The sequence below is a fragment of the Leptonychotes weddellii genome, chromosome 2, assembly GCF_054177405.1.
Source record: "Leptonychotes weddellii isolate Sample4059 chromosome 2, ASM5417740v2, whole genome shotgun sequence".
NCBI classification, from domain to species: domain Eukaryota; kingdom Metazoa; phylum Chordata; class Mammalia; order Carnivora; family Phocidae; genus Leptonychotes; species Leptonychotes weddellii.
In genome coordinates, this window is record NC_138370.1 from 122,867,278 (window position 1) to 122,892,165 (window position 24,888).

General features: G+C 42.6%; 1 protein-coding gene across 1 annotated transcript in view; it reads right to left on the minus strand.

Moving 5' to 3' along the window:
- SHROOM3 (shroom family member 3) overlaps positions 1–24,888 on the minus strand; it is a 242,243-nt gene that overhangs the window by 183,177 nt on the left and 34,178 nt on the right. Inside the window, exon 2 of the mRNA XM_081813144.1 lies at positions 909–1,063. Coding sequence (XP_081669270.1) covers positions 909–1,063 — 155 coding nt within the window. The remainder of the gene's footprint in view (positions 1–908; positions 1,064–24,888) is intronic.

A 24,888-nucleotide genomic window follows, 5' to 3' on the forward strand; every position in this document is an offset into this window, starting at 1 on the left:
AAACCTGATTAGTGAAGAAATATCCAAATAAGCAAAATGTGCAGGCCTAGGGCTTAGTAGGTCAAGGTAATGACTCTCAAGTGGCAGGGTGAAGCAGAACCAAGGGTATCTACATTCTCTTCTGGTTCTTCCACTTATCAGCTCTGCTACCTTCAGTCATTTCGGCAACCTCTTGCCTGTAAGTGGGGATAGTGATAGCTATCTCACCAGATTCTTGTGAGGTTAAATGAGCTAACATATGGAAAACACCGGAGCAGCGCTTGGTTTGGAAAAGTGCTAAAAAAATTGTTTTTAATTCCTTTACCCTTTTTATAAATAGTTTCCTCCACCAGGATGCGGGTTTCCCCGGGAGTAGGAACCTTCTTACTTTAAGGCATTATACCGCATCACAGCCCAAACCTTTTCCAAGAAAAGAGTCACCAGAGTCACCACCAGGGAAACAAGACAAAGCAAACAAAAGAAGGAATTTGCTTGTTTTGATGACTGCTGTGGTGTATGTGAGGCTAGTGGAATGCCACCTCAAGCTCCAAGCCAACTGCTTTCTCTAGTTCCCCAAGGAGACAGGGCTTCATAGAGCTCTGACCACATCTGGGATCAGAGTCACTTTTCATTACACCCAGAAATTTAGGAAGTACCGTGGGGCAGAGCCATGCCAAGCCCAACACCTGCTGGGAAAGCCGGCGTTTCAAAAGAAAGTGGTGTCTGAAATATCTTCACTCAACTTCCTCCTCACGTACTGCAAGACGGGAGCAGGAAAAAATCCCGGGTGGGACAGGGGGGAGGGGAGGAGGCATAAGGATCCACGCAGGGAGATTTAAAGAACAAGCTCCTGATCCCAGCTCTTCCCAGGAGGTGGGGCAGGGTGGGGGCAGGTGTAGGAGGGAGAGCAGAGGCACCGCACAGCCTACCTGCGTACCACCAGCCTGAGGGTCTTGTAGGATCCTTTCACCAGGGAAACGGCCTCCCTCCTGGAGCTGCTCAGCACAACCTCGTTGATGTGCACCACCTCGTCCCCGGCCCGCAGTTTGGAGCTCACCAAGTCCGCTTTGCCTCCTTCTTCGATCTGCTCAGAGAGAGGAGAGAGCCCTAGGTAAGCTGCTCCAGGCCCCAAGGACTTCTGCAGAGCCCGACAGACTGGTTATGACCACGCCCCACTGGCAGCCAACCCGAGGGTATGGTGGGGTGGGGGAAGGCAGGGACTGCCTCTTGTTTTCTACACCGTCTAGCACCCAGAACCCTGCCTGCCTGCAGAGGGTGCTCAGAAACATTAGCTGAAGGGGTGAAGGAACTCAGTTTCCATCCAAAAGACTCTATGCCATTCCATTCACGACCCCCCACCCCTTCACAGCTTCAACTCCCAAAGTCCACTCAAAGCAACTGTTTTATTCCTTTACAAGTTGAGTTCTTCTTGTCTCATTTTTTGGTCTAAAATTATAATTTTTTGGATAAGTAGACTGTGGTACATCTAGACAATGGAGTATTAGTCGGCACTAAAAAGAAATGAGCTATCAAGCCATAGAAAGACATGGAAGAACCTTAATTGCATATCACTAAGTGAAAGAAACCAATGTGAAAGGCTACGTACTGCATAAGTCCAACTACATGTCATTCCAGAAAGGAAAAACTACGGAAACAGTGGAGAGATCAGTGGCTGCCCGGGTTAGGGGGAGGGGAAGGATGAATAAGTTTAGGGCAGTGAAACTACTCTGTATGAGAGTAGAAGGCTAGATACATGACATTATACCATAGAATGTGTAACACCAAAAGTGAACCCTCATGTAAACTATGGACTTTGGGAGATAATGATCAGTCAATTCAGTTTCATTGACTGTAACAAATGTCCCACTCCAGTGGGGGATGTTGATAATGCGGGACTCTATCCAAGGGAGGGGGGGCAGGGGGCATATGGGAACTTTCTCTACTCCACTCAATTTTGCTGTGAACCTAAAACTTCTGCAAAAAATAAAGTCTATTGAAAAATTATAATTCATTCAACAAAGTGATTCAATACTTGCTTTATGCTAGAAATTGTTCTAGGTGCTAAGGCTGTAACTATGGACAAAACAGAAACCCTTGCTCTTCTGGTGCTTAGGGTAGGAATGGGGAAGTAAATCCTAAACATAATAACCAAATAACTGATTACAGTACGTTAGAAGTTGATGGTGTGTTTTGGAAACCAATAGAATAAAATAATGCTCTGTCCAGTTGTCACATGCCAATGAATGCTTGTGGAATGTCAATAATGATGAAAGGGAATAAAAGGGGAAAAAAATCAAACAAAAACCAAAAACCACATAAACAAAACCTGACCATATTTTCTCTTTTTTCAGTAATTACTCACTAGAATTGCTCACATTTTCAAAAACCTTCAATAGGTCTTAATATATATAAAATGGACCAAATTCCTATAATGAATTTGTAAGTTTGGCCCTTGCTAGCTTTTATTTTATTTAATTGGTGGTTCTGAGTTTGAGGAGTGAAACAGAGAACATGAGTAAGGGGAAGTCATTTAACACTGCCTAAGCTTCAGACTCCTCATCTATGGTAATAGATGGGGGATAATTATTCCTGCCCCACAGAGCTGCCGTGAAGATGAATGAGATAAGCCACATGAACTGGGTAACACAGATTCTGGCCTATGGTAAGATTTAAAAAGTGGTAGCTATTGGGTGCCTGGGTGGCTCAGTTGGTTAAGTGTCTGTCTCCGGCTCAGGTCATGATCCCAGCGTCCTGGGATCAAGCCCTGCATGGGGCTCCCTGCTCAATGGGGAGCCTGCTTCTCCCTCTCCCACTCCCCCTGCTTGTTCTCTCTCTCTCTCACTCTCTCTCTCTGTCAAATAAAAAATAAATAAAAAGTGATAGCTATTGTTTTCATAAATCATATATCGTGAATATCTTTCCATTCATAAAATATTCTACTATAACATCTCGGTGTGAATGTAACATGGTGGACTCAGCCATCCCCTATTGATCCCTTCCTCCTGCCTTTCTCCCCTTCTCATCGTACTAATCTTCCCTGCCAACCTTCTATAAGTGCGCTTTTTCCCAAGCACAACAGGCATGCTCTCACTACAAGGCCTCTACACCTGCAGCTCGGGGTTTCCTTCTACCTGGATTGCTTCCCACACCTGTAGCCCCCTTGAGCCCCCTATACAAACCCTAAGATGCCACTGGGGTTAAGAGCTGGTGCTCTAGAACTAGACCGTATGGCTCTGGTCACTAGCTGGGGGACTTTGAGCAACTTATTTCACTTTATTGTACCTCAGTTTCCTCTTCTGTAAGAAAACAGAGCTTTCCACGGAGACTGTTGTGAGGACTGAGTTCATCGTTTACTGAGTAAGCGAGCAAAGTGCATAAGCCTGGCACACAGCGCATATTCGGTGAAGGTTACCTCCAATTTCTACCCATCCTTTGAGGCCACATTCAAACCCCATCTCCTTTAAGCTTTTCCAGACCTCTCATCAATGCCACCCCATCCCCTTGCCCCTGCAATCTGTCCTTTAAGAAGTAACCCCACTTTTCCCCATTTTTAGAGAATCTGATAATAAAATAAACTGTGACGTGGCATCCCAATAGTGTATTGTGTTGGTACTACTTTCGCGTGCTGCTGGGGGTTATCACACCCTGTCTTCCGGCAGATCTGTGTCTATCTGTGCCTGTTCCCTGCCCACAGTCCAGCCTCACCCCCAGCCTGGGCTCTGAACTCTTTGAAGGTAGGAGCCATGACTCCATCTTTACTTGTGTTGTCTTTACTTCCCCAGAGCTTTGCACATAGGACCCCCCGGAAATATTGGTTCATTCAACAAGTATTTGCTGAGCATCTCCTGAGTGCCAGGTATGGAGCTAGAGGCTGTGGGTTCAATGAAGAGCACTATAGACATGGTCCTGCTCAAGCTACAGTTTGTGGAACTGAGTCCTCTCTGTGTTATTTGCCAACATTTTCAACAACATGAGAATGAAACAAGGCCTAGGAAATGACTGATTTCTTATATAAAAAAGGAAGTCAAGAAAGCTCATTTGTATATTTTATGCTCTATCCATCTCGTGACTGATTTATGTGAAAGCAAACATTATGAAGAATGTCCTAGAGTTTCACTGTTGTTCACTGTGCTCACAAACTACTCCTATAACCCTTTGTATTTGCAGTTTCTCATAATCTCTTCACTTTGCACAGAACTTTGAGACTTAAAATGTTTACATTTAAAAAGTCAATTAGTATAATTATAAAATCGAAAAAATAGTGGGGGCTGGGATGACTGTTTGAAATGGTATTTGTTTGTCAAACATTAGTTGGGCACCTACTATATTTTAATTCTCTTGTATTTTGATTCTCAAATTTCTCCATAGTCTTTCTTCCTGGTTCCTGCCGTCTTGGGGCTTTATTACCAGAGATGACTTTTGGGTCCTTTCTCCAGCACCAATCTTTTACATAAGCCCCTATCCTGTATTTTCCATTTCTCTTTTCCTCTTCCTCCTTCCCCCGCCTCCCAAATACTCCTCCTCTATCACAAAACTTCTCATCAACCCAGACAAAATTGCCCCTTCTCTCTCCTTCAATGATTTCTACCTGTCTTAAAACAACCTGCCATCACTACCTTTGCTAGGGGGATTTCTGATGATGACCTGTGCCTTCTTCTAGGTTTTAAACTCCTTGAGATCAGAAACTTGGTGAACATACTCATTCCTTCACTTACTCACAAATATTTTTTGAGCGTGTTCCGTGTGTCAGGCACTGTTCTAGGACTGGATAAATGTCAGTGAAGGAAACCAACTGTGTTCTCTCCTTTACTGAGTTTACAATCTAGTATATTCTTAATTTATTTCATACCTTTGTATTCAACAGCATACACATGCACTGAAGTAGGTCAGACAGCCTATGAGGACAAAAACAAGGCTGAATTCCTTGTGTTCTTAGGGTGCTTAAATTCATCCATATAAATAACTCTTTGGGAGGTCAGGCAATTTCTGGGGAATCAGAGGAGCCCTGGGAAGTTTGCTCTGTGCTAGGATACATCCAGGGGCTCTACTCCAAAAGGCCCAAGTGAGCCCTTGAATTGAGCCAGCAGGGCACAAAGTGTAGACGCCTGGTCAAACTTTTGTAGCTAACCAGGTTAAGGGCCCACTATATCCGTTTGTGGACACGCAGGACCCCCACATCCCCCTCTTCCTCCTTTGCTGCTACTGGCTTTCTCGCCAACTTTCTATTTGGTAGCATAATATGTCTGTGGATATTCTGTTTGTTGGCCACTCAGGTGATAAACCTGGTTGCCAAGAAAGTTGAAACTGTTGGCTAAGACAAGGCTGTGAATTACCTTAATCTCTATGGTTGTCTCCACTTATTATCACGGATGATAAGTTGAGATCTTGAGGTACTTTGGCTGATGCGCTGGCAATAACATAATTGATTTCAACGTTCCGACGCTAACTAAATGCAAAAATCTTAAGTTTATGTCAATTATTCACACATTTTATCTAAAATCACTATTATGACTTTGGAAAAATATTTACAAAAGGTTTAACAATAATTTCCCTGAACTATTCATCAAAGAGGATTATACTTCTTCTAACTCCGAGCCTTGCTGATACTGTCTGTCAACAAGACTGAGTGAAAAATGAAGCTTATTATTTTAAACCTTTGGACCAATACTGGAGCGGCTAAAGAGGTCACTGGCATTGTTTGTCCAATTTCACCTGCAGAGAATTTACTTATTCCAAGAATGTGATTGTCAACAGGGTAAATGACTTCAGATAATACACCGTGTCCAGCTGGTGGGAAATCCCTAAGCTAACAAACTAGGGAGAAGGTGAGGAGACCCGCTGGAAAATTAGCATACCTTTTTCCTTCTCAATTCCTACCTGTATCCACACCTATAGGATTACACTGATTTTTCTTTGAGGACCCTGTGAGGGGTTGGCTTTTGAATTATTTATAATCTTTTACATTGCTGTCAATTTAGCACCTAACTGAATGCCTGCACATAATAGGTGATTGATAAACATTTGTTGAACATATGTGAGGAAGCTGACTTTTAAAGAGAGAAATTCAGTGCTAGATGGTGCATGCTATGATGGAAATACATTCAAGCATAGGGATAGGCACGGACGCTGGAATGGCGTGTGCCGGGATGGGCAGCAGGATGTAGTGTGTGGAGGGGCAGGAGGCCAGGCCCGTCTCCCTCCCTCTCCCTTAACCCCTCTAGCCCAGTCCAACACTTTCACTGATGGCTTGGTCCTATGTTCTGTTTCTCTGGGGCTTGTGCCCTCCATACTCAAAGGCCGTGTCTCTCTGCTTCCCCAGCCCTATTTGCTATCTTAGGTCATCGGCTTCAGCTTTACCATAATTATAAGCATGCCTTAGGCAGTAACCTAGTGACCCAGTTACAATTTCAATCAGATCAGGTCACACCTCTTAGCATGACTCTACTTAACACGCTCAGAGTAGAAACCAAAGTCCTCCCCATCTGTGCATCAAGGACTCGCTGGATTTGGCTCCCTTACCTCTTGACTTCCCACTGCTCTCCTCTTTGCTTACTTAACACCAGCACCCACCCTCCTCGCCTCCCGTCCTGGTGACATGTGGAGTTTGCTAGACACACTCCCATCTCAGTCCTGTCCCTGCTGGGGCCCCAGGTAATCATTTGTCTTTCTCCCTCACTCAACCTAAGCCTCTACACAAATTCAGCTTCTGGGGGAGGCTCTTCCTGACCACCCCTCTAAAATCTCAACCTCCCCTAATATTGCTTATCTTCCTTCCTATCTTTATTTTTTTCTTTAGCACTTAAATCACGATCTAACTCACTAGATGTTTTACTTGTGTATCTTGTTTATTGTCCATCTCCCCGCTAGAACATCAGCTTCGTGGGGGCAGGGATTTGGGTCTGCCTTGCTCACTGCTATATCCCCAGTGTGCAGAACAGCACGGAGCCCATAGAGGGGCTCAATATTTATTGTATGAGTGAACGAATCCTTGTCATCATTGTGACCAGTGGTTGAGTGCCTTCTGTGTTCCGATAACTTGACTGCATCATCTTAAAAGTCACAATGACTCAGTAAAAATATTATAATCTCCTTTTTATATAAATGTGAACACGAAGGCTCAGAGGAGTCAAATGACTTACTTGCTCAAGGTTGCAAAGTCAGTAAAACAACAGAGCTGGGACTGGAATTCAGGTTTCTGACTTCAGAGCACTCACTCTCCAGCCCGCTGCCCCTGAGAATCCCCCGGATCTTTGTCCCTAAACTAACACTTCACTTGTCTGCTAAATCCTTCAAGTGCCCAAGAAATCTGACACCTAGGACTTCTGTGCTCTGACCCTTCTCTGTCAGAGATGCTAAGAACTCTGAAGCTATTATACGAGCTCTGCCCAACAGAGTTCACAGCTTACCCAGGAGAAAAAGCCAGCACGTACGGCTGCGGGGGAGGGAGATGGCTTCACCACGTGAGTCTGAACACGTAAGGACTTCCGTGTGCATGCAGTTCTGTCTGCAGTTGGAAGTAAAATTGAGCTCATCTCGTACAAGTCTCCCACGACTGAAGTTCACCTGCATTCTAATGTCTTGAATGATTTTTTTTTTTTCCTTTCCTGACCACTTTCACTCCTGGATGACGACAAGGTAGAAGTATGGGAGGAAGGGGTGATTGAATAATTCACAGCCGATGCAATGTGACGTACGATCTGTTTGCTGTTTTGGGCAGCTGGTGTTTTGAGGAGAAATAGGTTCTCCCTATGTACAAAAACTGTATTAAAGCAATAAGCAAGATACAGAAAGATAAAAAGTAGATAAAAAATATATTAAAAATCTCTAGAGCAAAGCTTATGAGTGTTGCTTTTTATCCACTGGGGATTATCCTTACTCACAGCCCGGTGGGCATTCTTCGTTTTAAACTATATATCAAGTGGGAATAATGAAATAAAGTCAAAGCAATAAAATTTCCGCCCAGGAACTGAATCTGGCTCTTAGGTCCTAGGAAATTAATAAGCATTCCTTGGAACCCAGGACTGGACTTTAATTGCTAGACTCTAAATAAAACAGAGAAATATTCCTGTGAGTTGTACTGAATGACATGAGGGTACAGATGTGAGCCCTCCATTCTCCCCACCTGCTTCTCATTTGATCCCAAAGCATTAGGTTTATACTGTTGGAAATTCCTTTTTTGACTCACAAAATGGTGTATATTGTAGTGGAAGAAAGAATCCTAGGTTAGAAGTCAGGAATCCTGTGTTTGGATCCCAACTCTGGCCCTTTTTAACTGTAGGGCCCTAGATGAATCTCTCATCTATAAAATATGTGTAATACTGTTTGCTGTGCATTTACGATAACACAGTGCTTAGAAATGGAAATGCGGGGATGCCTGGGTGACTCAGTCGGTTGGTTAAGCGTCTACCTTTGGCTCAGGTCATGATCCCAGCGTCGTGGTATCGAGTCCCACATGGGGCTCCTTGCTCAGTGGGGAGCCTGCTTCTCCTTCTGCCTGCCGCTCTCTCTCTCTAGCTCTCTTTGACAAATAAAGTTTTTTAAAAACTCAAGCAAGGAGCCCAATGTGGGACTCGGAGGATTTGATCAGAATCTAGTATGGTGACTCCATTTGGGATGAAATTTTAGGATCATAAGTAAAAATGTATAATTTGGAATAATTTGGAATGATCTTTATTAATATTTGAGTTGTGTTTTTTAATTTTATTTTATTATGTTATGTTAGTCACCATACAATACATCATTAGTTTTTGATGTTGTGAAAAAATAAATAAATAAATGGAAATGTGTGTTTCTCACACTTAAAATGATCAACAGGGAAAATTCCATGGTTTTATTTTAAATTGGGATACATATATAACACTTACAATTAAAGTTATATAATCACTTTCTTTTGTTATTTTCGAAATAGGAAGTATATTATTTCCCTTTCAAGTTTCATAACCTGGATGGAAGGTCTAAGAGAGGCGGAGGCAGGGCAGTGTGGTCTATAAAGACTGAGCGCTCTACAGTCAGACCAACGTGGTACGAATCTCACTTCCAGTACTGGGTGATCTTGGGCAAGATATGCAGCATCTCTGAGCATCCATTTCTTCAGCCTAAAGATGAGAACAGGAAGACTCACCACACAGAGTTAGTGTGAGGATTCCATGAACTAACACATGGAAGCTTCCTTACATGTAGCAAGGGCTCCATAAAAGTGTGTTTCCTGAATTGCAGGGTTTTGCAGTTTTATTTAATAAGTTTAATACTTTTCTGATTGTTCCCACCACAAAAATCATGTGTGAGCGACTACAGAGACCAAGGGAAAGAAATTTGCCAGGAGGAAGAGAGAGGCTATTTTCTTAAAATCAAAGAATAAGAGTTAACTTGATTTATAAGTGAAGTAGAAGACTGTCCCTCCTTTGGAGGGAAGTTTCCAGTGCAGGAAGTTACCCAGTGACACGCTAGGGGCCATCCAAATGAGCTGCAGCCCCAGAAAGCCAAGTCGTGTCCATAATTCTTGATTTACTGCTCACTGGGTGGAAGAAACTGATCTCAAAGGTAGGATAAAAGTCAGGCTTCAGTGAAGGTACTTTAGCCACTCAACTTTCGTCACTGCCTGAAGAAAGGTTCACAGACTTGATCTCCCCCAACATGGCCGATTCCCAAAAGAACAAGTTTGGGAGTAGTTAAAAAGTTGAGTTGTCAGTGTTTATTTCTGTTTGTTTATATATATCCTGCCTCATCTTACAAAAGATTTGAGGAAACTCCTTGTAAATACAAAAGAATGAAGAAGATAGTTGAAGGAATCTAAGCAAAAAGGAAAAAATAATAATAAATTAAAAGCCAAGAATAAAATTAACTGCAAGAAACGCCTTCTACACATGGGGATTGTCTGGGTATTCATCATTCAGGTCTCCACAGTTACCCCAAGGTTTCAGAGGATATTTTAAGTCCTTCACAAATACCCAAATTCTAGAAGGAGGTAAAGTTTTCATAATTCAAAACTTTTCACTAGTGAAGAGACCAACTATAAAATAAGGTCCAACTCAAGTAGTTTAGCACTAGCCCCTGTCTCCTGCCATTGTATCAAAGCCTTCATCAGTCTGGTTGAATGTGAGGTTGCAAACGACCAATACGACAGGCAAATAAAATGCACATCAACTGCATAGTTAACTAGAATATCTTTCAAAAGAGGCAGGATATAAAATAAAATGTAAATATAGTTAACTATCTTTCTAAAGAGGCAGAGTATTAAGGTTAAAACATTGTACAATCTTAAAATTTTGTGAGAAAATTAGTACCAAGTAAGTCAACATAATTAATTCTTCATTCTGAGGATTAGCATATGGTTGCAACTGTAACTTAAAGTAAGGTTGAATAAACTTATTTTCATAATCATTTGTTTTATTTTAAAACTACATATAATCTAATATGATTGTTTACAGATAAAAAGAGCCACCTGGAGTATAGTATAGTGTAATTTTGGCTCTCAGCTTCTTGGTAACAAAAACAAAAAGGAAACATGCTTAGTTAGAAAAGTCATAGCGTAATCACATAAAAACAGGAAATCATTGTGGAGCACTGGGGATGATAGTATTGAAATCCACCACTGGAGAAGACTTAGGACAAATACTAGCTAGTAAGAGGTCTAAAAAGGTAGCAACCGGTCTTTCTAAATTACTTTGTGTTTGGCTTAGCAGTGTCACAAACTAAATGCCTAAGGAACACAGTGAAGGTCATTAATGCTGTTGGACAAGTTTTCCTGGTTCTGCACCTTGGCTGCAGTTGAAGATGCTTCTCTTTCTCTGGGTCCCAGGCTGGCACCCTTGCAGCCGAGTGGAGCCATATAACTATTTCTGGTCAATGTGTTTTGAGCAGAAGAAACATGTGTCATGTCCAGGCAGAGAGCAGAGACCCTGCAGAGTTTCCTTTCCCTTTGGCATAGTGACTGACACTGTTTGAGATAGTGACTACTCTGCCAGCAAGGGTCCCTGAGTAACTCGGATGAGCCATGAGTTTGTAGAATGAGCAAGAAATTAACCTCTGGGTTAAGCCATGGAGATTTGGGTGCTCTTTGTTACTGCAGCATGATCTAGTCTCTTCTGACTGAAACAAATATCATCTTGCCAGTGATAGAAATTTAAAATAAAACAAGTTGTGCAGAGACAAATTGCATATGATGCTCAGATCCCTAAATAAATATCCCAGCCAGCAACGGTGACATTCTGGATAATTTGGGTGAGATGGGTCCAGGAACAAGCCTGGATCTCTGATGCATACTCTAGCCTATTTTTTTCCCTTTATTTTGTGGCACATCTTGCCCAAATACATGCATACCCAGGAGTCCCTACTTTTTGTATATAGAGTGAATAATTTTAATGTACATTAAGCTTTAGTACTGGGAATATTCCTCTTGAACTGGGATAAACTGAAAGATTATCATCAACAAGTAGATGGACAACTTGGTGGAAAATTTACTAACTAAAAAAGGGAATAGCAGAAGCAGAGATAAAAGAAAGAGGGCCTGTTTTGGAGAAACGACAGCTAATCAAATAAGGTAGGCTGCAAAGAACGTATGCTAGAAAAAGTAGGCTCGAAGAAGAGCATGTGTGGTGATTCCATGAGACGGGGTCCCGAGCAGAGAAATTCGGAGGCCTGAATCCAGGGGTAGATCTCAGGTCAGGGATGGAAAAAGTAAAGTGAGAGTTCACTCACTCTGGAATTGAGCGGTGAACCTGGGTCTAGAACCCTGCACAGGAGGGTCTCCCATATAGCAAGGGAGCTAAGGGCAATGCGTTCTGTCTAGGCCCAGGGGAGCCATCATCGTGTGGATTAAGGCTAGGAAAGGAAGCCAAACCTGGAAAAGATAGAGTTCTAGGCTTTTAAAGGGTTTTAATATTTATACTTGCTTGGGTTCATCCAAGTAAAGAGATTCTGGGTGTCTTCACGTACCTCAGTGAGGTCTTTTTTGCAAACTATGCAGCTGCCTGGCGGGGAACCAAAGAGGGTGGACTGAGGCATTGCAGTGACTTCTTGGCGGCTCTTCCTCACAGTTGTCTCGTCCCTGCCCTGCCACTGGATGCACTGTGTTCCTCCACAGGCCACCAGAGAGGCCTAACTGTACCTAGTGTGACTATAGCACTTCCCGATGTAAAACCCTACCATGGCTCCACATGTTCATAGGATGATCCAAATTCCTGAGCTCAGCATCTACACTCTTCACTTTCTGGTCCCTGCCTGCCTCTTTTGCCTACTCTCTTCCCTTTGGCCATAGTGAATCTGTGTACAGCTTTTGGGTAAGCCATATTCTAGATGCCTCCAGAACTTTCCACATGTAGCTGTCTCCTCCCCAGCCCTCAGCCCCCCACATCCCTCCAAGTCATCTTTCAAGATGTAGTTCAGTGATCACCTTCCCCAGGGAGCCATGCCTGAACCCCTGCCTGAGACTGGTCTCATGCCTTCCCTATGCTTCCCCATGTACTCTACCTCAGTGCTACCCCACTGAAAGGTAATGGTCTGTTTACTTGACTGTGTCCCCCACTAGACTGTTACCTCTGTGAAGGACCAGACAGGACTTCCTTGTTTTGGTATCTTCTGCCCCTCACGCAGTGCCTACTCTGAGCAGATACTCAATGTGTCTTTGAAGGATAAATGTAAACGAGGAAATGCCAAGGTCACAGGTTTTCGGTGTTTGGATGAGAACTTACTTGCCCTGCCCCTAGCCCGCCCCACCATTCCCGTATTTGATGGGTTCAGAAAGTCTGCCATATCTGAGGTGTTCCTGATCTGTTTGCAGTTTCTCCAGGCTTCTCAGGCCTGGGGCCTTTCTGGTGGAGCTGTGAAGCCTGTTCTCTCCCACCGGGCCTGTGCTAAGCTAATGAGTCCTGTGGCTCATTATAGCTCTGCACTATAAGGCTGGTGTTAAGGGCCCCACCTGCAGAGTCATACTTCAGACCTCAGCTTTATCACTGTATTCGTTTTCTATTACTGCTTAGTGGCTTAAAGCAACACAAATTCTTATCTGGCAGTTCCGGAGGTCAGAAGTCCAAAATGGGTCTCACTGGGATAGTACCTGGTGTTATCAGAGCTATGTTCTGTCTGGAGACTCTGCGGGAGAATCCATTTTCTTGCCTTTTCCAGCTCCTAGAGGCCACTCCCAGTCCTTGGCTCATGACCCCTCTCCTCCATCTTCGAAGCCAGCAATGGTCAGGTAAGTCTTTCTCACAGTGCATCACTCTGACACTGACCCTCCTGCCTCCCTCTTTCATTTATGAGATACTCTGGTGATTACATTGGGCCCACCCAGATAGTCTAGGAGAATCTCTTCAATCTCAATGTCAGCTGATTAGGAACCTGAATTCCATCTGCAACCTTAACTCACCTGCACCACGTGGTATATCCCAGGTTCCAAGGATCAGGATGTAGACATCTGGGTGGGGTGCTTTGTGTTATTCTACCTAACATAACTTCCTAGTAACTTACTAGCTGTGTGACCTTATGCAACTTATTCCTTTCCTCTAGGACTCAGTTTACTTTTCTGAAAAACAGGCAAGGTGACAATAACAGCCCCTACACCTGAGAATTATGGAGACAATGGGAGTAAAATATGATAATAGATGGAAAGCTTATCACAATTCCTGACACAGAGTAAGGGATCAACAAATGTTAGTTTTAATCAATATCATCATCATCATCATCATCATTTATAGGGGGAAGTAGGTAAAGAGGTTCTACACACTCAGTCCTCCACCCCTTGTTGCATGCAGTAGAATGAGCATCATCATAGAGACCCCCCTGTCTTTCTCCCACTTCTTCCTTTGCCCAACCCCTATTTCAAGACACTGAAGGAGGAACAAGTTCAGCAGACACCATGAACAGACAAGGGAGAACTACACTCCAAGTTAAGTCCTTTGAGCTTCTGGTATTTGAACTCTGTAAGTCAGCTACTGGGCTCTCCTGTCTTAGAAAGAGGCTTGTGAGGTCGCTCTGGGCCCAAACCAGTTTCTCAGAGTCCCCTGAATGTGTGGAGCTCTGGGAATCCCTTGGCTGTGACAAGGGCAAAACTCTCCACTTCCTGGGGTTTGGGTCTGTGCGCATGTGTGTGCCCACATGTGTGAATCTTTGCCTCCTCAGAATGCATACTGGGATTGCTTTCCCTCTCATTGAATTCCTGAGCCCCCCGCAGTCATATGCCCCATCCCAGTGAACTCCACTGAACTTCAAAGAGAAATTCTCTCAGGGAACAAGAGGCCAAGGCTAGCTGGATCCCAGGGGGGGCCTCAGTTCCCTCCTTCTGCTCCATTGAGATTGAAGACTTGAGCATTTCTTTAAATGTAAAGGCATTTATTTATATTTTACTCCATTCCTCAAATAATTTCAGGCCTCTTAGTTAGCATGGTTATTCCGTGTTCCTAAGAAAGACCCTTTGCCTCATTTGTTTCTGTTCAAGTCATAATGTTTTCATTTATTCGACTGATTCTGCTGTATTTATTCATGAAAAGACAGTATATTATGTACAATATGCATATATGTATAGAACATATATTAAAATGTACATATACGGAGAATATATATGTATATATAAACCATTTTACAAATAAGAGAAAGAGAACATCTTCAAATTATTTTTTTTAAGATTTTGTTTATTTATTTTAGAGAGAGAGAGAGAGAGTATGAGTGGGGGGAGGATTAGAGAGACAAGCAGACTCCCCACTGAGTGAGGAGCCCAACTAGGGACTCGATTCCAAGACCCTGATATCATAAGCTGAGCTGAAGTCAGATGCTTAACCGACTGAGCCACTCAGGTGCCCCACTTCTTTGAATTATTAACCACATCAATGGAGAGCTCAGATCTTTGGAAAATAAATAAAATTTATAAATTATATATGTATCTCATGTATTTCGTAAATATACAGAGTAAGTCCACTTCTTATTATCAAATAGAAATAGGAATCATGGGACAATAGTTAAATGTATACAAATGCACACACTTGTAAAATGTATATATACTGGATCTCATTTTAGATAACAATTTCCAACTCTTCCTCCATCAAATTTACATCAAAGTTTCTGACATACTAAAATGATCAGGCTTTAGTTTTATCTTATCTTTTTTTTCTCCATTCCTGGTTTGGGACAAATTCTAGCGCTCAAAAACTAGAATCAGTGGCAGCAAGAAGAAAAATGACAAATCTCTAGCTGTTTTGAATATTTGCTCATCCACTCCTAAGAAAACCCACCTTACCTATCAGCCCTCTAGCACTTTGTCCTGTTATTCTGAGATGAGTTTCATGAATGCCTAATGGCCCTGTCATAGACCAAATATTCTTCTGCTTCCCAAGGAAAAGTCTGCTGGGGCCAGAGAATCATTAGGAGGTTCATTGAACTTTATGAACTATTTGTTTCCCAACGTTTTCCAAAGTTTCCCCTAGGTTTTTAGATTTATAATATTGAGAAAACTTTTGGTTTCAATAGGCAGAACCGTAATATGATAAGGGTGGCTATTCTTCTTGGTATTATCTTAGACGGACTGACTTCTTTGTCTCTACAAAAGAATTCTCAGGGGTAGCTGAGCTAGGAGGAAGCCAGGTAATAAAACTCACCCAGGGTCCCCTCCTGTATAAGATAACAATAGTATTCTATGAGTCACCCTTGTGAACTACCGACATTTTCAAGCTGCATGACATTCCAGAGGCCAGCAAGATACCTGAGCAGTAACCGGCAAGAGAATTTCTTCACTCAGGAGTTCTAAACCATGATTTGTTTACTTACCTTCTATCAAAGCCATATAGTGTTTAAGCTTTGGGACCAGACTGCCCAGGTTCAAATCCTGCCCCCATGCTTAGAAGCTATGTGACCTTCAACAAGTTATTTGACCTCTCTGTGCCTGTTTTCCTTTCTGTAAGATAAGCTTAATAATACCCCTTTTAGGATTACTGTGAGGATTAAGTAAGTCAATGCACATAAAGTGTTTAGAAAAATGTCATTTAGTAAATACCCGGTAAATGTCAGTTACTCTCAGTACCCTATATTCTCTTCCATCAGTTAGGAACACTAATACCTCTTGTACATACCTCACAGGTTATTTTGAAGGTTAAAATGAGAAAACATTTTTTAAATAAGAAGACTAGAAAAAGGCTTCTGAAGAGAAGCCAGATGTTGGAATGGCAGGAAGCTAGAAATCAAACAGTAGAAGCAACCTCAGCATTAAGGCAACGGAAGGAAAGAGGGGGAGAGAACAGGACATTTGTGCTCACGCCTACTGTCTATGAGGGGTCTGACAGGCATGATATCCCTTAATTCTCCCCAATGCTTACAAAGTAGCTATTTTGTCAACAACAAAACTTAAGTCTCAGTGAGCTTAAGTAAATTGCTCAAGGTTATACATAGCAGAGCCCCAACCCAAACCCAGATCCCTCCAAACCCAAAGCCTGTCACTCATTCTCCCACCCAATTATGCAACAGGCAGCACACCCCCCTCCTTCAAGAAGACAAAGCCATTCACTGTGTCCGTGACCGCCAGTATGATGTCAGTGATCAAGGAATGGTTACATACTGCTCAGTATAGCCTTCCACTCCGTGAGCGGGCAGTTGGGTTCTGGGGAAGCTCATTGAAAGGAGATCATCATAGAGTAGCAGGGACACCACAGCCATCCTGAGTCAGCTCTACCATGCTTGGCTACATCCGCAGAGATGGCCAAATGAGTAGGTAAGGTACCAGAAAAAGAATAAATAGGTGTTGCATGAACGAATAAGTGAAGGACGGAAAAAGTACGGTCAGTGCTTAATACTTCAGGATATTTTAAGTCCTTCAAAAATACCCAAATTCTAGAATGTTCCCTCTAACCCCATCCCAGCTTTGAACTGCCTGCTATCAGATTTCCACTAGCTCTGATCCTTCTTTGTGGTAGTCCCTTGCAAACCCTCAGGTCATCCTCTTCATTCCCTGAAGATCCTTCCCCACCCCCTTTACTGTCAGACGCCCCCCCCCCAACATTATTCCTGCCACCACACTTGATGCCCATGACCTCATGGATGCTGGAAGAGTCTTCCTGCCTCCCTCCTCTAAGTCATCCCAGCTACCAGCTTCCCTGGTCCGACCCTAGCTCCTGTCATTACCAATGTGCAAAACTCCCATAAGACCAGTTTCAACCATCCCATTCTCTGACCGCCTCCTCCTTTTTTTTTTTTGGTAACAGGTTTATTGTGATATAATTCATATGCCATAAAATTCACCCCTTTAAAGTATACAGTTCAATAGTTTTACTGTATTCACAGAGTTGTACAACGATTACCGCAATGGACTTATTATTTTCGTCATCTCCCCTCCCACCGCCAAAAATATCTACCATACCTATTACCCTTCACCACCCCTCTCAGTTCTCCCATTGCTCCAGTCCTAGGCAACCACCAGGCTACTTTCTGTCTCTCTATATTTGTCTATTCTGAATATTTCACATTATACAATGCGTGGCCTTTTGTGACTGGTTTCTTTCACTTAGCGTGTTTTCAAGGTTCATCCAAACTATATAGCATGTATCAGAACTTCATTCCTTTTTATTGCCAAATAATATTGTATCATATGGATGTATTTTATTTATCCGTTCATCAGTTGATGGACATTTGGGTGGTTTCCCCTTTGGGGTTATTATGAATAATACTGCCATAAACACTTGTATACATCTTTTTATGTGATGTATGCTTTTATTCTCTGGGGTCTCCACCTAGGAGTGGGATTGCTGGGTCATATGGTAATTCTATGTTTAACATGTTGAGGAAATACCAGATTGTTTTGCAGTCACTGCACCATTTTGTAATCCCACCAGCTCTGAATGAGTATTCCAATTTCTCTACATCATCCTCAACACTTGTTATCTCTTTTATTACAGTCATCCTGGTAGGTATGAATACAATGATATCTCATCGTGGTTTTTGATTTGCATTTCCCCCTCTTTTCAGTTCATTTGTTCTAATATTCTGACTCCAACCATTTTTCGATCCCATAGAGACCTGTCATTCATTGGTCCTCTGGCTCTTTCACTGCTTCTTGCTCATTTCATGAGCTCTCTTCCTTCCTTACCCAACTTAGTGTCCACCAGCTATCATTATAATTAGTTATTTGCATAAACCCTCAGCTCTTTTGCCCTTCTTTCCCTTCCTCATAGTCAATTGGCAAAACCCCAATCTTGCTTAAATTGAGCTCTCCATCTTCTCTATACTTTTAGCTGCACAGATGAAAGTGGCCGTTCTCAGTTTAAATCCATGACCTTCAACCTCAAGTCAGCCCTTAATGCTACTTGGCAATTCTAAATGCATTCGCTTGGCAATCCCAAATCCATTCATTCTTCCACTCCCCTGTTCAATCATGGCTTTGTTGTTCTCCTGAAACCTTCCACCCTTCACCACCATCCTCACACTGACTTTGCTTTCTATTTCACCAAGAAAATACATGCGGTCGGAAGACAACCCCTCAAAATCATACCACCATGTGGATCTTCCTATCTACATATACTTTCTGTTACTAGGGATGGGCCATCTACAGCAATGTTTTCCTTTGTGCATGAGATCCCCTCCTTTGTCACCTATTTAAATACACCATTCCAGCGACTGTCCCCTCTCAGGTATTGTCACATTTTTCCATTCTATTGAATTATTCTCATCACTGGAAAACATTCTATTATTTCTCCCATCTTAAAATAAAGTAAAATAAAATAAAATAAAATAAACTCCCAATCCTACATTCCTACCCAGCTATAACCCCTTTTCTCTATATATAGCTTATATCTAATCTGAACTCCAGACTCAGATATTCAATTGCTTGCTGATGGATGTTTATTTGGCATCTCAAATTTTACAAGGATAAAATTAACCTCCTGGTGCTCTTCCTGAACCTTTTCTTTTTATGGCAAATAGCATCACTATCTTCCAATTTCTTGGATCAAAAACCTTAAAGAAGTCTCTCTCACATTACACACTGAATCTGTCAGCAAAGCCTAAATTGCTGCCTTCAAAATATGTTCACAGTCTGACTACTTCTCACCACCCACACTGCGACTGATCTGCTCTGCCCTGCCCTCATCTCTCACCTGGATATTTAGTGGGATCCGAACTGATGTGCTGCTTCTGCCCGTATGTTCCTTCTACTCATTCCATATCCCTACCCCACAATGTGTATTTTCTCTTTCTTTTTATTTTTTTCCGGATTTATTGAGATACGATTGACATATAACATATGTAAGTTTAAGGGGTACAACATGATGGTTTCACACATGTCCCATAATGCATTTTCAGCACTGTAACCAGAGTGATCCTTTTAAAACAAAGTCCAACACATCATTCTTCAGCTTACAATCCTCTAATGGCTTCCCAACCCGCTTTGGGTAAAAGCTCAAGTCCTCTTAATGGCCTTCAAGGTCCTACAGGATCACACAATCTGCCCCTCTATATCTCCTCGACCTTTTCTCCTGTCACTGTCCCTTGTGGTTACTCTATTTCAGTCACCCTGGCTTCCCTGAGATTCCCTGAACTGTCCAAGGACACATCTACTGTGTGCTCTTTGCACTTGATGGATATTTGTATTTGGAGCAGTTTCTTCCAGGTAGCCATATGACCCAATACCCCTCCTCCTTCGGGTCTCCTACACTCACAAGTTTAGCAAAGACTGTCCCAAATTAGAAAATTGCTGGGGTGGGGTTGGGGTTGGGAGGAGTTTGGAATAAGAGAGAGAAGAGAAAAGAAAAAGGATATTTAAACTTTGAGTTTCTCCTAAGGCCAGGGTCTAGTTGCTTTACTATTTAGTTGAATCCTCAGAAGCTATGAGATGAGGATGACAATATGTCCATTTTACAGATGATATAACAGAGGCACAGAGGGATTAGGTCATAATCTCTAATAAATGTCTAGCAAATGGTTGAGCTAGGTGTCCAGGCAAAAACCTAACCTCAAAACCTATCCTTGGTCGCTACATCATAGATTTCCAGTTTCCTATTTAGTTGAGAGCAAGCTGGGATGCCTATTACAAAATTCAAATATTTACAAAAGTAAAGAGATCAATATGGCTTATTTTTCTAAGTTCTTCACCTTGACTCTACCCTAAAACTAAACTTGCGTGTGCTCAACTGAAGGGTAGATTCCAGAGATTCCTGGCCATCTTTCAACTAATCATCTGGGATCATTTTTGCATGATAAAAATTCCATCCAGTGGCCCACTACACACGGATGCTTGTCAGCAAATTTACTCCTTCCAGTTGCTGCTAAGGGAGACATAAACAGAAGGTCCTGCCAGTGAAGGAAATGAAAGGAAAGTAATTTGTTAATGGCTCTACTCAACAGTGCCATTTCCCAAAATTCCATGCTGGGTGGCCCAACTGTTTAGAAATCCATGCTCCATAGACCTTTCTTTAAGAGGAGCTGTAACCCTGGTCCTTGCGCAGATGCCTGAGAAAGCTTGGGGGTGTCTGGATCCCCCTGTTATTATGCTGCTGTGACCCACCCCCACACCCATTATCTTTCAATCATCAGCTCAGCATTTCTTCCTCCCCCTCTGGCCTATTCTTCTCTCCTGACCTCTGACTTACGTATTTGCTTTTCCCTGTCTGGAATCCTGGCCCGAACTGGCTTCAATCACTCAAAACTCTGTGCTGCAAGGAGGGTGAAGGACATGGGGGAGCAGTGACAACCAAGTGACTCGAATGGAATTGTTTGCCGCCTGCCTCCCCGCCAACCTCTCTCCGCCTTATTTAAGGTGATGGGTTAGTGATTAAATGACCATGAACCATCAGTGAGAGGCTGGTTTCTATTGTAGAGTGGTTTCCTATGAACAGTAAATTAGCCCAATAAATAGCTAAATGTAAAATGTCTTATCAAATCTGATTTCTACTTTCTCCGGTTAAAGTTTGGGAACGAAGTGGTGGTCAGGGTGTTATGGAATGGTTCCCTACATCTTACTAATTGCCATCAGGATAACTGTAACTTCCAGTTGGAAATGTTTCCCAGGTGCTAATTAATCTAAAGTTCATCAACTTAATCCAAATAACAATCCTGAGAGGTCAACTGGTATTGTACCTGTTTTACAAAGGGGGGAATGTGAAGTGACTTGCCCCAGAGCCCAATGTTAGATAGGAGCAAGGAATTGGAATTCAAACTCAGCGTAACTCCAAAGTCCGTTAGGCAACACACCTCCTGATGGCCGGCAATATCCAATGGGAATATTAATTCTTTTCTTCATGTACTGGTTTATTTTAAAAAACCCAATATATTGAGCACCTACTGTGTGCTGGGCTTGGAAGTTATAAAAACATTTGGTTTTTACTCCCTTATAACCTAGTTGAAAATGAAAGGCATATAAAAAGGAAAGGTAGCATTTCCTAGTGTCAAACAGGAATTCGAAAGAGGAAATGCTGTGTGCACTCTGGTTCAGACCAGAGAGTAACCAGTGAGGCCCGGCAGGACCAGGATGGTCTTTTAGAGGGAACCGCTATTGACCTGGACCCAGTTAGCTCTTGGGCCATTTGCTATAGGGGCCCTTGAATTATATAAAACATGAGCTGGAGAGTAAGTCCTTTCTATCATCCCCAAGGAAGAAATTGAAACAAGGACAATGAAGCATGCCTTATTAAGGGCCAATTTCTCCTTTTAGGATAAAAAAATGCTAATGGGTCATGGTCAGTGCGTACAAAGCACAGACTTTAAAATAACCGTCTTAAAGTTTAGATATTATTCATTATTTATCTGAAATTCAGATTTAATATCCAGTATTTTTATTCACTACATCTGGCAACCCTACTCTCACCACCATATCCCATTCAGAACTCCCTTGTTTGAATATCTTTTACTGACTTTGAAAAGAAAAACCTTTACAAAGGGGAAGGAGACAGGTCAACCTTGCAGACTGGGAGCTTGATTTGGTCCCTGCAGCCAGAGGTGAATTCAGGGGCAAACCTCACATGAACCAAACTATTAGGAGACTGACACACGGATCCAAACCAACCAGACTTACAGTGTTCCAAACCACCATGTTTTTGGCCAGTGCCTGGAATGCTCTTCCATCCTTCATCATTTGCTTGTAAACTCATTCATTCATTTATTCATTTAGTCGATTCATTCATCGAGTCAGCTAGTCTCTGTTGAGCACCTACTGTATACCAGGTACTGTATTAGGAGCTGAACACCTAGACTTGACTTCCCTTGCTGTTCCAGCAACAATAATCATGATGATAGCTAATATTTTTTAGGGCTTGCCATGAGCTAGGCACTGTATTAAATGCTTTATATTTATTAAGTCATTTAATCTTTACATAACACTATGATATCATTACTATTTTTATTCACATTTGACCAATAAGGACGTTGAGATATAAGTCTTTTTAAAAACCAACTAACAAAAAACCCCACCTGTTTTCAGTCATACAGCTAATAAATTTTGGAGGCAGGATCTGAATCCAGCCGTTTCCAGAGTCTGTGTAGTGTCTAAATACTATATTAAGTGACCAACTTTTTAAAACCTTTCCTCCTGACTCGCCCCTCCCCCAAGTTAGTCATTTCTGTCTCCAGGCGCACATAGCATTGTGAACTTAATAAACTTCATGAATAGTTCGTTTTACTGCATCACAGATTCTTTGCTTACATGTCCATCTCCTCAATCAGACTAAGCTCCTCCAGGGCAAAGATAACACCTTATTCATTTTTGTATCTTCCGTGCCTAGCAAGTTTATGTCCTAAAATAAGTGGTCAATACATGTTGCTGTATTAATTTCTTGCTAGCCATGGTAAGCTAGAGTGGTACGCGTATCATTCAGGGTCGATCCAGGAAAACAGAAATTATTCTAAGCATTTAAAACACAGGGACTGTGACAGAGGGGATTCATTATATACATAGTGGACGAGCTCACAAGCCACTGTGAAGCCACCCGCACCCCCACCCCCAGGAGGCTGGAGATCTGCCTGGCAGAGACATGGCAGGCAGGATCTAGCGCACTAGAAAAGACAAAACCACCATCACGTGGTCTGAGATCAAGAGACAGGAGAAACAGCCTGGCTCTGCCTAACCCCCTCCCTCCCTCCAGTCATTCATCTCCCATTGGCCAAACCCTGCCAGAAGCCAGTTGACTAGGGACACTGAGAAGTACAGCCTGCGTGGGTTAGCCCCCTTGGAGAGGAGCCAGACTGGCTTTAAGGGCAGGAAGACCCAGGACAAGGGGCAGAGCACCTGTCAGAAATCGCACCTCTCTTATGAGCCGCATGAGAAGCTGCAGGGTAATGAAGCTGACCACCGCCGCAGTGATGGGGGCTGGCCCTTCTGTGTCCCATCGTTTGTCCAGGACCTATGAGGATACCACCTTTCTGCTAACTTACTATGTGTTGGCCAAGTCTAAGTTCACATGGATTGGGCTACTTCTTTATGTTTCAATTGACAACGACAACAACTACTTACTGAGCTTCTGCTTTGCATCAGACATCGTGCTAGGTCCAGGGGAAATAGAGCTCAAAAAGTGAGAGGACCTGTACGTCAAGGCATTCTCGGTCAAGGGGAAACAGACAACAAATATCTGCCACATGGTAAGGGATAGGACATATGTTTGAACTTGGGGGGCTCTGATGAGGGTCACGCCCCACCCCCCATAGGTTGGAAATGCAGGGATAAGATTGTCTTATGAGACTTTAATCTGCAAAATCAATGCAAATGGGTCAGGGTGGAGATAAGCAAAGGTAAATGAAAGATAGGTAATAAGCCCTAAGACTCCACCCAGCTCTGAAATCCTGGGACTCTGCGCTCTACACACACACCAGAATGCCATCTTATAGTGTACGTACTGTATACTACGCACGCGGCCAGGTCTTTCCATGCAAAATCTCCTTTACCGGACCCCTGGCTCTCTGACGGTCACTCCATAAATGCTTGAACTTCATAAACAAAAATTTTACAAATGGAGAATGATGTGAGATTTTCTTTGTCCTGCTCGGGGTCATAGAGCTAAGAAGTTGCAGAGCAGGCATTAGAAACCCCGCCTCCAGATCCTCATTTCTGCTCTGAGACACTAACTACCCCAGACAGAGCAGTGTGTTCGACCGTTGCAAAAATAAAACTTGGCTAAAGGAAGACCCCCTTAATTTCCACTTAGTTGACTGCTTCCCACACTGAGTGCCAACTCCTATTTTTTAAAAAAATTAAGTACATGTAATATTTGGTTATTATTTTTCACATTCAAACAGCTGACTGGGTCAATAAGAGAGGGTGGTGGTTTTCTATCCTTATCATTTTGTTCTTTTTTAATACAAAACCTTTGCAAGGTATGTTGCTTTTTAAATGTTCTGCACCAGATGGGAGCTCATTCTTGGCTTTTCCACAACAGTGTTCTCTAAGATGAGACAGAGACTCTTCACCTCTGTCTTCTGTCCCCTGTCATCTAAATGTGGAGCTTGTGGAGCAGCCGGCTCCTTGAAGACAAATGGGAACAGCCTGGGAGCAGGCTTTAAAGTGATGAGGACAATGGGTTTTGACTCCATTGGGTTTCTCTGGGAAATCGCTAAACCTCCCATAGGTTTTTAAGTGCTTATTTCAATTCGAGTATGCTTCTGCCTTGTATAGTCTTACCATTTCTCTGACCCTAAAAAAATGTCCCTACAGTAAACACAGAACAGGTGAAGTCAACTATTATAAGGTGTCCATGAGTAAAATGAAACAAAACAATAGCTCATCAAGATCTGCTATTTAAGAAGAAAGAAATCCCAGCCTTGATTCTTCCTGTGTATTCCTGCAGCCGGCTCTAAAATTTGAGGAAGTTATTTTATTCCCAGTGGAACAAGAGACTGGAGTGTTTATGCCTTCCAGCTACTCATCATAAAAGAAGGAAGACTTCAGGAGTGAGTGGACAGAGAGAGCTGGGGTTGGTTCCAATGGCCATCATCGTTGGCATTCCTGGAAAGGAG